Source organism: Lepus europaeus, chromosome 16 (genome assembly GCF_033115175.1).
Source record: "Lepus europaeus isolate LE1 chromosome 16, mLepTim1.pri, whole genome shotgun sequence".
NCBI lineage: Eukaryota > Metazoa > Chordata > Mammalia > Lagomorpha > Leporidae > Lepus > Lepus europaeus.
This window is the reverse complement of record NC_084842.1, coordinates 3,147,090-3,163,139: the sequence shown is the minus strand read 5'-3', so window position 1 is coordinate 3,163,139 and position 16,050 is coordinate 3,147,090. Positions and strand designations below refer to the sequence as shown.

The window sequence follows — 16,050 nt, the reverse complement described above, 5'->3', positions numbered from 1 at the left end:
TTTTCCACATTCCCAAGAAGCCTCCGTGAAGTTCAACCCTCAGTGAGCCGCTTATAGAGCCCTTAGGAGCCAGTGGGACAGGTGGGTCAGATTTCCTTCTGAGAAACGAAACTGGCCACTGACAGCAAAAAAAGCAAAATGCACAAGTCCTTCTGCTCCTGCTTCTGATTACATACAATACGTCTCCTTTCCAGGCTAGTATCCCCCTCACATGTGGTTCCTTCCCAAGTCTAAACCTCATCAAATAAAGAAAATTCAATCCAGAAACGAAGGAAGCCGGAAGGTATCCAACACACCTTCCAAGCATCTCAGTATCCCTAATGCAGCACAGTTCAACAGCCCAGTGCACCGCCACGGTCTGTAGAGAAGTGACCAGCAGTTTGAGGAAGTTTATTTCTTTTTTCTTGTCTCAGCTGGTTAAAGGGCACCAAGTAAACACTGGGCAAGAGGACTTTGCTGGGAAAGTTAGAAATAAAAAGTTAACCCGTTTTGGTTCCTGTGATCATTCAGTGCCAGTAAGAAGCAAGTACTAAGAGAGGGGACAGCGTCAACACTAAGAAATAGTTCCTCTAACACGTCACCGCTTCTTGCCAAGAATCCAGGGCATCCCAGAAACAGAAAATTAGTTTCAGGGGATCCCCAAGGCACTTTAAAGCCTTAGAAAATCACCCTTCCTTCACTATTTCTGTAACCAAAAGTTTTATTTAACCTAACCAAGGGCTAATCTGAGAGTTTACTGTTTCTCAAAGATACAATTTAAAATATCTTTTCTCCTTTAAATTGTGTGCTATGAAGATTTTTCCAAAATCGGGCAAAAAGAGAGCTGCACACCCTTGCACTCTCTGAAAAATCTCACTGTAGGATGATTTAATCATCGAGGGCTGCCCATCTGTTTCCTGTACTGCTTACAATGATTGAGGCCAAAGATCTAAAGTTACAAGTGAATGTGTTGGTTTTTGTACAGAAGAGCTGCAAACAGTTTCTGTCGAGTAGGGAAATATAATTCCAATACTTAACCATCTTCCTGCCCTAAAGGATACTAACTGGTTCTGTTTTTAACTTAGTTGTTGTGTTTCAACATTCTTTCGCAAACCTCTGTGCAGGTTGTTTCTCAAATGCTCTTGAGAGTAACTTTACCTCCTGTGAATTTCAACATTAATGATCTACTTGTATGAAATGTACTTTGTTATGGATGCCTTAGGAGAAAACAAAACGGAGCATTTGTTTTCAGAAAGAGAGGAACCCGGAAGATTTTATTATTATTTCTGTCCAATCTCCTCTGTGGGTTCTGACTTTTTTTTTTTAATAAAGTGAACACTTAAGCTCTTGAAAATTCCTAACTCTTGCAACAGACACCCTCCCTGTCCTGGCATTCTCTTGTGTTTACTCTGAGCAGGAGTTGGAATCTACCCTGAACTTTGAGACAGAGGAGGTCAGGCCTGGCCACTAACCAGACCATGTAATCTGAGGAAATAATTCTACCTTGCTGAGCTCTCACTCCCTCTATTTCAACATGGAAATCATGAGATAATACGAACACAGCTTTACAATGTTACAGAAAAACAAGGCAATTAAAAGATAAGCTAATTTGGCTGCAAAACATATTTGAAATCCATGAACAATTTTTCATAGTGTACATTTTCCATGAAATTTTTGAAGAACATTGATATGCATGAATTCCATTTTTCTGCAGCAAAATAAACTTCTTTTACTTCCATGGCCGTGAAATTTTTAAAGTACTCTCCTGTGTCCTAACTCATACACACAGCAAAGGAACATGGATTCAAGACGTAAGCAGCAAAAGTAAAACAAAAAGTGAGGTTGGGAAGGGAAAAACTTTCTGAGTGGGACTTAAAATTCAAGAGCATGCATGAAAGATAGATTCATTTTACTACTCTGTTATGAATGACTATTACACACACACACACACACAAATACAACAGCCAAACATGGGACAAGATTCTGAAGCTCAGTAACAGAGAGATATAGATGTGAAGAATGAAATAACAGCACAGTGGGAACCAAATGTCTCTAAGACCACATAGCAACCCTCAAGGCTCTGCACTACAAGATGGGAGTAAGAACTTGAACTCTTATTTTCTACTTGATAAACTCCCTGTTTTTAGCACATCCTGGCACAGGCATTGACTACATTTTTTTAAATCATCGTTTCTGAGAAAGTGTATTTCTGGGAGGATAACTGCAAAATGTTCACTAAATATTAGAATGACAAATGAGTAAAATAACCGAATTTTCCTGCAAAGAGTGAAATGCAAATCATATCTTGACAACATCACAAATCAAAAAAGATGCTGTTGCGGCCGGCGCCGCTGCTCACTAGGCTAATCCTCCACTTGCGGAGCCAGCACCCCGGGTTCTAGTCCTGGTTAGGGCGCCAGATTCTGTCCTGGTTGCTCCTCTTCCAGTCCAGCTCTCTGCTATGGCCTGGGAAGACAGTGGAGGATGGCCCAAGTGCTTGGGCCCTGTACCCGTATGGGAGACCAGGAGAAGCACCTGGCTCCTGGCTTCGGATCAGCGCACCACGCCAGACATAGCGGCCATTTGTGGGGTGAACCAATGGAAGGAAGATCTTTCTCTCTGTCTCTCTCTCTCACTGTCTAACTCTGCCTGTCAAAAAAAAGGAAAAAAAAAGAAAAGATGCTGTCGGAAGAACGGATGAACTGCCACTCCAATTGCGTGTCAGGCTACCAACGTGGTTAGAAATTGATGCAGTGTTTCTGTAAGGGACTCAAGAAGTGGCTTCCAACTTGTGAAAACTGTAACCCAGGAATCACCTTCAGAAGTTTGTGTTAAGGAAATTATCAGAAAATAGCTCAAATAGATGTATAAGAATGACTGTTTCAGGTTTGATAATAACAGTGAAAAAGATAAGCAATTACTAATAGGCACGACTGAAATACCGGGCAGGTTTTTTTTTTTTTTTAAAGGTTTACTTATTTGAAAGGCAGAGTTAGAGAGAGAGAGAGAGAGGTCTTCCATCTGATGGCTCACTCCCCAGTTGGCCACAACGGTCGGAGCTGCGCTGATCCGAAGCCAGGAGCCAGGAGCTTCTTCCGGGTCTCCCATGTGGATGCAGAGGCCCAAGCACTTGGGCCATCTTCTACTGCTTTCCCAGGCCACAGCAGAGAGCTGGATGGGAAGTGGAGCAGCCAGGACTTGAACCGACACCCATTTAAGATGCTGGCACTGCAGGCAGTGGCTTTACCGACTACGCTACAGCGCCAGCCCCTACCATGCAGGTTTTACAACAGATGTGATAGCTGGGTGAAAAACACCCAAAGGAATGTTGTGCGGTGAAAAACTCATCACTTGATCCTGTCTCCTACACTGCAACTTAAAGATATTAAACAATCTGGCAACAAACAGTAATTTACACCATTCAGTAGTTCCTTCAGTCCCAGGAGGCAAGCCAAAGGCAGCATGCATCTTCAACACATTGTGAGCAATCTTTAAAATTCTTTCTCCCCTGCTTGATTTCTTCAAAGGTTTGTCTCCACATCACTGGTGTTCACCTTTTGGGTGTGAAAGAACCTGAGAAAGTACAGACTGAGAAAGAGCCTGAGAAAGTACAGACTGCTGGACTCTACCTTGGAGTTTTGGGTGCAGTAGATCTGAGGTGTGGCCCAAGAATGTGCATTTCTAACAAGTTTTCAAGAGAGGCTGCTGCTGTTGACTGGGCCCCACACTTTAGGAGCCCAGAGGGACTCAACACGCATGATTGTCCTGCTCTGGGTGATGAAGTTCCAACACTAGCACATCTTTGAAAAAGAAGGGTATGGGGGTCGGCGCTGTGGTGTAGTGGATAAAGCCACTGCTTGCCACACCAGCATCCCATATGGGCACAGGTTCAAGTCCCCGCTGCTCCACTTCCAATGCAACTTCCTGCTAATGGCCTGGAAAAGCAGCAGATGATGGCCCAAGTGCTTGGGCCCCTGTATGTACATGGGAGACCCAGAGGAAGCTCCTGGCTCCTGGCTTCAGCCTGGCCCAGTCCTGACCATTGCAGCCATTTGAGGAGTGAACCAGCAGATGGAATACCTCTCTCTCTCTCTCTCTCTCTCTCTCTCTCTCTCTCTTTGCCTCTGTCCTTGCCCCTGCCCCTTCTTCTTCTAGCTCTGACTTTCAAATTAATAAATATTAAAAAAAAAAGAAGGAAGGAAAGAAAAAGAAGGGGATGGAATTAAGGCGGAAGAGAGGCTGGCGTTGTGGGGCAGGGAGCTGAGCCACTGCCTGCAACACCCACATCCTATAAGTGAGTGCCGCTGGGAGCCTGGCTGATCCACATCTGATCCAGCTCCCTGTTAAGGGAAAGCATCCGAAGATGCACAAAGTACTAGGGCCCCTGCCACCCATGTGGGACACCCTCTCTTCATCCTGGCCCAGCCCCCAGCCATTGCAGCCATTTGGAGAGTGCAGCAGATGGAAGATCTCTCTATGCAACTCTGCCTTTCAAATAACTTTTTTTTTTAATGAAAAAAGAGAAACTTTCCTCTGAAGATCTAACGGAATAGAAAAGGTAGATATTAAATGACAGAGTGAAGCCTAAATGGAGGCACGGTGAAATATTTCAGAATTTCCCTGCTAGGCAGGAAGCAGAAACCTAGGGGGTTTCCATGAACTCTCAGAAGGTGATTCCCTGTCCAGGCATGAAAGTATGGAGCTGGTTATTTCAGCTAAGCTTCTTTGCTTGAAACCCACTTTAAAGGGCCCTTCTGGATACTGAGAGTCTGCATCCTTGGTTTTCTTGCAGAATTAATTTTAAGTATTCTATTCCATCATTTCTGCAACTGCCTTCAATTTCTGCTCATCACACACAAGCACCACACAGAGGAGAAGCAAGCTACCAGTTCGTGGTCAGCGTGCCATAAATCTCTCCGGTACCCTCTTGGGGCATTCTCTCTCTGCTTCCATTCCGTAACTTCCCACACTGGTGTCACTTTAGTCCTCGCTTCTTTCTGTTCTGCATCTACAGGTGAAATTCATGGGAGAAAATGACACCATCGTGTTGCTACACTTGTTTCTCCCTGCATGCCCAACCCCCCTAGAAGCTGAGGGGCTGCATGATGCACACACGGGGACACCGTGACGACACTTCTTTCCAATGAACACTCACATCTGTCATGAAAATAAAGACATCATATTCGGTGTAATCTGAAAGTGCACGTGCCCTGTTGGACCTGAACTGATGGAGGGTCAAAGACAGAAAAGGGAAGAGTAAATGAAACCCCTGCTTTTCAGTGGATGCAGCTAGGATTGGATACAGCCGGGCAATGGACCCGTGAGGAGCCTGAGTCCAAGTCTCTCTGAGACTGTGAGATTCAGAGGCCCTGCAGGGATTCCGTGTCACCTGCAGGAATTCTATGTCAGTTATGCATCACTGCAGATCTTCTCCTTCTACCCTTGCGGGCTCTTCCTCTCCTCCCTTCCTAGTCCATGACCTCTGCCGCTGACCACGCACCCTCTGCTGTGTGCTCAGTCTCTTCCTCTTGCCCTACCAGGTTGTAAACTGGCCCCAGGGTTCACACTCTTAAAAGGAGGTCACCCTCAAACACAACTCCCTCCTGTCCTCTTGGTTAGTGTCACTCCTAAAAATGTAATCTCTATTTTCTTACTTTCTCAGTCAAATTTGAATCCTGCTTCATTCCTAGGTCATGAATGCAAAGAAATTGGCAACTTCCTAATTTCTGTCTCTTTGGTCTCCTAATGGGGCAATCTTACTTACGCTTTCCAGTGATGCAACTGACCTCTGACGACTCTCAGCTTCTGTGAAGCCTCTCATGACTTCTACAGAATATTTCTATTACAGCTCAAGCAACGTTTATAACTATCATTTTTTCCTGTGTCAGTGGATTCAGTTCCCCCACATGCCTAGTGAACATCCCCCTGTGTGCTAATCTAAGCTTTTTTCCCATTTCACTTTGCATGTCCTCCTGAGTGATGGCATATACACTGTGATTTTGACCACAATGTGGGGTTTTTACTTAAGTTCCACTTCCCAATTGTGTATTTTTGTTGTTGTTGTTGCTGGTTGAAAGGCAGAGTCACAAAGAATGAGAGGTGGAGAAAGAGAGAGATCTTCCATCAGCTGTTTTACTCCCCAAATGGCCACTTTAGCAGGGACTGGGCCAGGCCAAAGCCAGGAACTCTGAAGTCCATCCAGGTCTCCCATGCAGGTGCAATGGACCAAACATCTGCATCATCTTCTGCTGTTTTCCCAGGCGCATTAGCAAGGAACTGGATAGGAAGAAGAGCAACCCGGTATTCAAATCGCTACTTGGATATGAGATGAAAGTGTCACAACCATACACTGATCCCAATTGTGTATTTCTAATGGGACTTTTCTCCTGAATTTCAAACTGTACATTCAAATGCTCAGTGGATAGATTTGGTTTCACAGACATTTTAAGCCCAATATATTTTTAAACAAATTCACTATTTTTCTAAAGTCCACTCTCGACCTGCACCTGAATTTCTGTTTTAATCTGGGTTCCCACCCTCTCATTGAATCACCTAATTCATGAACACAGAAAGCATTTCACTTGTGATTATTAACCCAAAGACATGACAATCAGCTGCACAGGTTGTACACTGAGAAGGGATAACAGACAGGGATTGGCAAGTGCTTTCTGAAGGGCTGAATAGTAAGGTTGTGAAGGTTTGCCTTTCATTCAGGTTCTCTTGCATCTTCCCAATCTACTGCTACCATAGAAAAGCTGCCATAGACAATATGGAAATAAATGAGAGTGACTGAGACACAGAAAAAAACAAAAACAAAAACAAACAAACAAACAAAACATATTCACTCAAACAGATGGAGCGTGCTACTTTCCAGGTTAGAGTTAGGGTCACTGAAATCCAGGTTAGGTTCTAATTGGCCAAACCATGGCCCAAGGTGGGCACAAAAGTGGTACCACCCTTGTGGGAGACCTGGAAGAAGCTCCTGGCTCCTGGCTTCAGATCGGTACAGCTCCGGCCGTTGTGGTTATCTGGGGAGTGAACCAGGAGATGGAAGACTTCTCTGTCTGTCTGTCTCTACCTCTCTGTGTAACTCTGTCTTTCAAATAAATATATTTTTTTAAAAAAGTGGTGCTGTTTGGCCTGGAAATGTTTCTCTAAGCCCGGTCTCCAAGTTCCATCAACATTACCAGTTCCATTTTATTTTCCAAATGGTTCTCGATAACATACTTTCTCCTTTCCACATTCACAGCCATTATTTTTGTTTATTCCTCCAGCAGCATTTCAGAGGCTTCCTTCCCCATCTCTCTTTCTATCCTAAAACCCTACAAACTTCTCTTTCTAAAATCCTCAACAAACCATCTCACCAAGTTTTGTGAAAGGAAAACCCTCATGTCTTCTACAGAAAGCACGTCTGCAGAACTTTCTAGATTTATCTTCCACTATCAGTTCTCTGGAAATTTGGGCTTTAGCAACAATTCAGTCTGGAGAGACACACACTGCTGCCTTCCTCTTTTACCTTTTTCAGTTTCCATCTGAACTCGTCATCCCCACACACCAAGTTTGGTTTTGATGTCATAGTTCTGTAAGTCGTTCCCCACCCAGCTGACAAAATTACCAAGGCACTTCCTCTTTCCTGACAAGTTCTTGAGATTGCACACACTTAAGATTGCAGCAGTCAAACACATGAGGCCCCACCGGGATACCTCTGATTGCGTTCACTTCTTCTTTACTACACAGACCACTTGCTTCTTGAAGACAAGGAGTGTGTAGGCAGAATTCCAGTAAAACGAATCCACGTTAATAAGCCTAAGAGAGACCAGTGTTGTGGCACAGCGGGTTAAGCCGCTGTTTGTAACAGCCACATCCCATACCGAATGCTAGTTGGAGTCCCAGCTGCTCTGCTTCTGATCCAGCTCCCTGTTAATTTCCTGGGAAAGCAGGAGAAGATGGCCCAAGATACCCATATGGAGTTCCAAGCTTCTGGCTTCAGCCTGGCCCCAGCCCTGGCTGCTACAACCATGTGCAGAGTTAATCAATGAACAGATGAAAGATAACATTCTTTCTCTTCCTATCTGTCACTCTGCATTTCAAATAAATAACTAAATCTTTAAAAAATTAAAGGTTTTTTTTTTTAACATTTATCTATGTACTTCAAAGTCAAGAGTTATAGAAAGAGAGAGGGAGATGGAGGGGGAGGTCTTGTATTTGCTGGTGCACTCCCCAGATGGCTGCAACAGCCAGCACTGGGCCTGGCCAGGGCCAGGATCCAGGAGCTTCATTAGGACAAAAAAAAAAAAAGAAAGAAAGAAAGAAAGGGAGTACGTCTCTGTCACCTGATCTGTGTACCTACAGTGTCTGGTCCAGGCCCAGGCAATGCTTGTTGAACTGAACTGAACTGACTTGAATTCTCCTTAAGACTAAAACTAGGAGGCCAGTGTTGTGGCATAACAGGCTAAGCCGCCACCTACCATAATCCTATATGGGCGCTGGTTGGAGTCCTGGCTGCTCCACTAACTGACCCAGCTCTCTGCTAATGCACCTGGGAAAGCAATGGAAGAAGGTCCAAGTCCTTGGGCCCCTGTACCCATATGACAGGCCCACATGAAGCTCCTGGCTCCTGGCTTCAGCTTGGCCTAGCCCCAGCCACTGAAGCTATTTGGGGAGTGAACCAGCAGATGGAAGCACATCTCTCTCTCTCTCTCTCTCTCTCTCTCTCTCTGTCTCCTCCCACCTCTGTAACTCTGACTTTCAAATATATAAATAAATCTAAAAACAAAAAAAAGACAAATCTGAAAGCAGCTTTCCTTCAGTTTTAACATATGGACATATTTCAATTTTATGTCCAGAAAGAACTTCCAGATCATTACAGGCCATGGATGGAAATCGCCAACAAGCTTGTGCACTTAATTGAGAGTCACCAGCTTCGAGCTCATGTGAACAAGGTAAGCATGTTTTACCCTTCTCTTTACCCCAGTCTCACTATCTTGTTATCATACCTCATGCTACTTTTCCTTTTTTAAAGATTTACTTATTTATTTGAAAGAGTCACACACAGAGAGAAGGAGAGGCAAAGAGAGAGAGAGAGAAAGAGAGAGAGAGAGAGAGAGAGGTCTTCCATCCACTGGTTCACTCCCCAATTGGCCACAATGGCCAGAGCTGCGCTGATCCAAAGCCAGGAGCCAGGAGCTTCTTCTGGATCTCCCTTGCAGGTGCAGGGGCCAAGGACTTGGGCCATCTTCTTCTGCTTTCCCAGGCCATAGCAGAGTGCTGGGTCAGAAGTGGAGCAACTGGGACTTGAACCAGCACCCATATGGGATGGAGGCACTGCAGGCGGCGGCTTAACCCAACGACGCCACAGTCGCACTATTTTCTTTCGTAGCCTTGGTGCAGCCAGGTCAGTCAACCCAGGAATCTGTCATTGTCATGGAGCTTGTCAACAAAGCTAGCTCATTTCTTCCTGGAGAGCAGCATGACTTCTTCCTGATCACGAGTTTTACAAGAGTTCCCAGAGGCCGCACAAACAATACCTGGAACACATTGAGCACTCGGCCAATGATTGTTGGAACAAGAATCTGGCTGGACAGTTTATTCAAGCTCCTGGTGAAGGCGTGGCTTGGGAAGGCCCAGCACTCAAATTCTCAGGGTCCTCATTCCATGTCACTCGTCTGTGCTCTGTGCCTTAGCGGGTTCCATCCTGGGTGTGATAGTAGGGGTGAATTGAGAGAACTTCCAGGTGACAAAGACAGGGCTGGCTGTGGACTCTGTAGAAACAATTGATAGTTTTTACACTTGATCTTAAACAAAAGGCTGAGAAGCGATAAGAATGATAGTTTTTGATGCCACTTAAGTTTTCATATATATTTATGTATACGAACAACATATAAGATGAGCAGTTTTTCCCTATAGTGTATAAGGAACAATGATAGTTCCCGGCCTCCCGAAAACTGCCATTATCTCACAAGAAATAATAAGAAAGTGGAAGGCACGGAATGTAAATTTTGATTCACAAAGCCCTGGTGTGTATCTTGTTGCTATGTAAACTTGGAAGAGTTCCTATGTTCTGTAATCCCACTTCCTTATTTACAAAATGAGAAAAACTCCTGGTCCTATTATGAGCACTGATATAGAACAATGCCGGAACTGGTTAGAGGAGTTGCTGTAGAATTCCCTAAACCTGCAAAGTGCAGGGCAAGGAGCGGGGCAGCGATCACTGGTGCTTGGCAGGTGCACATTCAGTACATGCCCACGTCCCTGGCTACCCGGTGGGGCTCTTGGCTTAGATTGGTCAGCAGTATACTGTGTTCTGTAGGGAATTTTGATCATGGCACAGTGGGCTTCCGTCAGTCTGGGAGCCACATGGAAGTAAAATGACTCTTGAGGTGGCCCTTTCCTATCTCAACAGATGTTGACTGCTCCTCTCCATTCTCTTCTCTGACCATCTTAATCGTATTAGTTTGTGGTGCCACACGATTTTAGGGATACAAGCGAAGTTTCCCACCCTTCAGAACTGTCCTTTGAGGACAGACTCATCTCCCACGTCTGTAATTACAATTTCTCTTTAAAAATGCTCCCTGGGGGCTGGTGCTGTGGCATAGGGGGTAAAAGCTGCCTTCTACAATGCTGGCATCTCATATGGGCGCCGGTTTGAGTCCCGAATGCTCCACTTCCGATCCAGCTCTCTGCTGTGGCCTGGGAAAGCAGTAGAAGATGGCCCAAATCCTTGGGCCCCTGTACCCACGTGGGAGACCCAGAAGAAGCTCTTGGCTCCTGGTTTCGGATCGGCCCAGCTCTGGCCACCGGGAAGTGAACCAGTGGATGGAAGACCTCTCTCTCTCTCTCTTCCTGTCTCTCTGTTTAACTCTTTCAAATAAATAAATAAATCTTTAAAAAAGTATGCTTCCTGGACATTTGCTCTGTGCAGAGCACATGATTAGAACCCTGTCAAAGATGAGTGAGAGACGACCGATGAAGATGTCTATGAAGATGACAAATGAAACCTAGACACTGTTGCAAAACCTAATCAAAGAAATGTGAAAAGAAGCAGAAGAAATAGAACCTGTGGATAAGTTTAGGAAAACTAAGGAAAGTGCCGGCGATGGAATAAAAACGTTAGTAAAACAAAGTGGGTACCCACAAATATGTCTATTCCAGCCATTCAACCAAAGGAAAAAGACACCTTCCCCGTAACCCCTCCTCCCCACATCAGCCCAGCAGAGAAGGGAAGCCGGGATTGTCCGGGGCAGTTGGCAGGAGGGCCGGCCAGAATTCAGCATGTGAGCCTCGTGGCCCTTTGCCTGCTCTGCCTGGGCTTCAGCTGATTAAGCTGCTGCAGAGGAAAGGGAGGCTTGCTAAATCGGAGCTTCTCAGCCGGCGCCGTGGATCACTAGGCTAATCCTCCATCTAGCGGCGCCGGCACACAGGGTTCTAGTCCCGGTCCAGGCACCAGATTCTGTCCCAGTTGCCCCTCTTCCAGTGCAGCTCTCTGCTGTGGCCAAGGGAGTGCAGTGGAGGATGGCCCAAGTGCTTGGGCCCTGCACCCCATGGGAGACCAGGAGAAGCACCTGGCTCCTGGCTTCGGATCAGCGTGGTGCGCCGGCTGCAGCTCTCTGTCTCTCTCTCTCTCACTGTCCACTCTGCCTGTCAAAAATAAATAAAATAATAAATATAATATAAATATATAATATATATAAATATAATAAATCTAAATAAATAGATAGATAGGAGCTTCTCGCAGCACAGCATGGAACTCAACCCCTGGACAGTTGCAGTGGGGTCAACAGAGTCTCTGACATTCACGTCCATGTAGAACTTGTGAGGGAGGTGTTTGCGGTGGACAAGCTGAGGTCATAGCGAATTTCAGAACAACCTAAAGTCCAGTTTGACTGTGTGCTGATACAGAGGGAGATTTGGACATACACACTTTGGCATGTGGAGGCCAAAGCAGAGGTTGGAGCGCAGCATCTGCAGGCTAAGGTATGCTAGGGATTGCTGGAAACCAGACCCTGGGAGAGATGTGGGACAGACTGTCCCCAAGGTTGAGCCTCTAGAAGAAATAAACCTTCCTGATTGCTTAACTTTGGCCTTCATCTTCTATCACTGTGAGAGAGTGAGCTTCTGCTGTTTTAAGCCATTCGGTTTATTTGTTAGGGCTGTCTAGGAAATTAATACAACACGCTTGCCCTCTCTCCCTACTTCTAAACATCAAACAAGGGGCTAGCATTGTGACACAGGGAGTTAAGCCACTGTCTGTGACTCTGGCATCCATAAAAGTGTGGGTTAAGTCCAGGTTGCTCCACATGAGTGCTGGGGGGTGAGGGTGGAGGGAGTCCCTGCTGCTGTACTTCCTATCCAGCTCCCTGCTAATGTACCTGGAAAAGCAGCAAAAGATGCTTGGGCCCCTGCAATGTATGTGAAAGACCTGGGTGGAGGTCCAGGCTCCTGGCTTCGGCCTGGCCCAGCCCCTGCCATCCTGGCCTTTTGGGGAGTGGCCATAAGATGAAAAACCTCTCTCACTCTCTCTCTCTTACCCTCTCTCTTTCTCTGTATTCCCCCACACCCATAACTCTGCCTTTCAAATAAATAAATCAATTACTTTCACAAGTTAAGTGAACATTGATATTTTTTCTTTAAATAGGAGGATTTTTTTTTTGACAGGCAGAGTTAGACAGTGTGAGAGAGAGACAGAGAGAAAGGTCTTCCTTCCTTTGATTCCCCCCCCACCCCCAGATGGCCGTCACGGCCGGTGCGCTGCGGCTGGCGCACTGTGCCGATCCGAAGCCAGGAGCCAGGTGCTTCCTCCTGGTCTCCCACACGAGTGCAGGGCCCAAGGACCTGGGCCATCCTCTGCTGCCCTTCTGGGCCACAGCAGAGAGCTGGACTGGAAGAGGAACAACCGAGACAGAACCGGCGCCCCAACTGGGACTAGAACCTGGGGTACTGGCGCCACAGGCAGAGGATTAGCCTAGTGAGCCACGGCGCCTGCCAAGGATTTTTTTAAGTTTTTTTTTTTTTTTTTTTTTTTTTTAAGATTTATTTATTTGAAAGGCAGAGTTACAAAGAGAGAGAGAGACAAAGACAGAGACAGAGACATAGAGAGATTTTCCATCTGCTGATTCACTCCCCAGATGGATGCTGGTTGAAGCCAGGAGTAAGGAAATTCTTTTGGGTCTCCCACGTGGATGCAGGAGCCCAAGCACTTGGGTCATCTTCTGTTGCTTTTCCCAGGCCATAAGCAGAGAGGATCAGAGGAGGAGCAGCTGGGATTTGAACTGGTGCCCATAAGGGATGCCAGTGTTGAAGGTGGCAGTTTACCCACTACACCACAATGCTGGCCCTGGGAACCTTTTTCTAAGAAAGAGACATTTGGATGTTTGGTCGTACAAAATTACCAGCTTAGAATCTAGCCTGCTATAGGTCTGTTGGATTTCTAGGCCCGCCTGTGGTTGCCGTAATAACTGAATCCCCACATGGCTCAACTACTTCCTCAAAACCACGGCACCCCTCTCATCCTGAGACCAGAATCTGCCAACGTGTCAGCTAAGAATGATTGAGAAACATAAGCCTTGAGCTGATACTGTCGCAATAGAATGGAGCCTCACACATTCATGTCTTTCGTTTTTAGTCCCATCTCATTTACAAAAAAAAAAAAAAAAAAAATCCACGATTCTTAACACCCTGTCTTAAGGGAAGAATAGTGGTCTGCTTTTTTTCAGCAGCCCCACAGTTACCAGCTGGCTTGGGAATCAACTGTGATCGATTTTGTGCTCACGGACTTTAAAAGAAAGTATGAATAACAACTCTCTAATAAATCTTCCTAATGTGTATGACTAATCCAACTAATGTTCAGAGGATGCTCAAAATAAATTACTAAAAAACAAATGATTGGGCTGGCACTGCGGCACAGCGGGTAAAGCCACCACCTGTGGTGCCGGCATCCCATATGGGCGCCTGCTCGAGTCATGGCTGCTCCTCTTCTGATCCAGCTCCCTGCTGATGGCCCGGGAAAGAAGCAGAAGATGGCTCAAGTGCCTGGGCCCCTGCATCCATGTGGGAGACCCAGAAGAATCTCCTGGCTCCTGGATTAGGTCTGACTGAACACCAACCTTTGTAGCCAGCTGGAGAATGAACCAGCAGATGGAAGATCTCTCTCTGTAACTTTAACTTTTAATTTTTAGATTTATTTTATTTATTTGAAAAACAGAGTTACAGAGAGAGGTAGAAACAAAGAGAGAGGTCTTCCATCCACTGGTTCACTCCCCAGATGGCCGCAATAGCCGGAGCTGCACTGATCTGAAGTCAGGAGCCAGGAGCTTCTTCCAGGTCTCCCAGTGGGTGCAGGGGCCCAAGGACTTGAGCCATCTTCTACTGCTTTCCCAGGCCATAGCAGAGAGCTGGATCAGCAGCAGAGCAGCTGGGACTAGAACCAGTGCTCATATAGGATGCCAGCACTTCAGGCTAGGGCTTTAACCTGCTGGCCCATTAACTTTCTTTTTTTTTTTTATTAAACTTTTATTTAATGAATATAAATTTCCAAAGTATAGCTTATGGGTTACAATGGCTTCCCCCCTCCCATAACTTCCCTCCCACCCGCAACCCTCCCCTTTCCCGCTCCCTTTCCCCTTCCATTCATGTAAAGATTCATTTTCAATTCTCTTTGTATACAGAAGATCAGTTTAGTATATATTAGGTAAAGATTTCAACATTTTGCCCATATAGCAACACCAAGTGAAAAAACTACCATTGGATTACTAATTATAGCATTAAATAGCAATGTACAGCACATTAAAGTCAGAGATCCTACATAATTTTTTTTTCAAATTAATTAATTTTCTATGCCATTTCCATTTTAACACCAGGTTGTTTTTTTTTTTTCATTTCCAATTCTCTTTATATACAGAAGATCACTTCAGTATATAATTAGCAAAGACCTCATCAGTCTGCGCCCACACAGAAACGCAAAGTATAAAAATACTGTTTCAGTACCAGTCATAGCATCACTTGGCTTTAGACGACACATTTTCCAAAGACAAATAAGTGACAGTAAAATTTATGGCATTTATATCAAAGATTAAGATTCATTAACACAAAACGTGTTCCAACAAATCAACAGTATGATCAAATAGGAAAAGAAGGGCAAAGGATAGATATAGTTAAGTTACAAAAAGAGATATTTAAATTGGTGATAAACATGCAAAAACACTCAATCTTAGCAACACAGCACAAATACAAAATAAAGGGTGAAATTTAAATCTGGCTATCAGCTGGCAATGAGCGAAAAGTGAGCATCAGAGTTGCATTAGTGAGGATGCAGACATGGATAGCGTGAGTTGAAAGCAGAAAACAAAGCAGCCGAACCTCTCTGCCGCACAAGTGTTACAATATCCATTACAATTCTAAAGATTCACATGCTCTGATCCAGCTATTCCAGTTTTCTTAATTTACTGTGCAGATTCGCCTGCTCAGAAGGGCAAAGATGAGGAAGCCAGACTGTTTATTGCAGTAACTGGTGTAGCAAAATAAACAGGAAAGAAAGCTCTAAAAATCCCCTAAGTTTCAGTTAATAATTAGATCTGCTAAACAAACGAAAACTATCCATCTATTGACAATGTGTGTGTCTATTTCTTTATCTACCATTTCCATCCAGTTTACTGGAAACAGTAATGATATGAAATACACATGATGTACATACTTTATGAATGTTTATTATAATTCTATACATTTAATGTGTTTGATGATTGGACAATTATTTAAAATTTATGAGTATTTTTGTAGACAGATAACTGTAGACACTCAACTTCTAATGATGATTACATGGAAAGGGGGTGTCCCGTCTCAGAGAAGCCACTTTGTACTTACAACGTGTTAGATGGACAGATACATATCTGTATTTGATACTTTTACAGAGACCTATTATTATTTTTGACAGATAGAGTTAGATAGTGAGAGAGAGAGAGAGAGAGAGAAAGGTCTTCCTTCCGTTAGTTCACTCCCCAAATGGCTGCTAAGGCCGGAGCTACACCAATCTGACTACGCTGATCCGAAGCCAGGAGCCAGGTACTTCCTCCCGGTCCC

The 16,050-nt window shown here is 44.9% G+C and overlaps 1 protein-coding gene across 3 annotated transcripts in view; it reads left to right on the top strand.

Moving 5' to 3' along the window:
• IDO2 (indoleamine 2,3-dioxygenase 2) overlaps positions 1–16,050 on the top strand; it is a 65,120-nt gene that overhangs the window by 5,753 nt on the left and 43,317 nt on the right. For 2 of the 3 annotated variants that reach the window (XM_062212971.1, XM_062212970.1), the window contains exon 2: positions 8,826–8,921. The exons of the other annotated variant lie outside the window; for it this stretch is intronic. In XM_062212971.1, the coding sequence (XP_062068955.1) occupies positions 8,826–8,921 (96 nt within the window). The remainder of the gene's footprint in view (positions 1–8,825; positions 8,922–16,050) is intronic. 3 annotated transcript variants of the gene reach the window in all.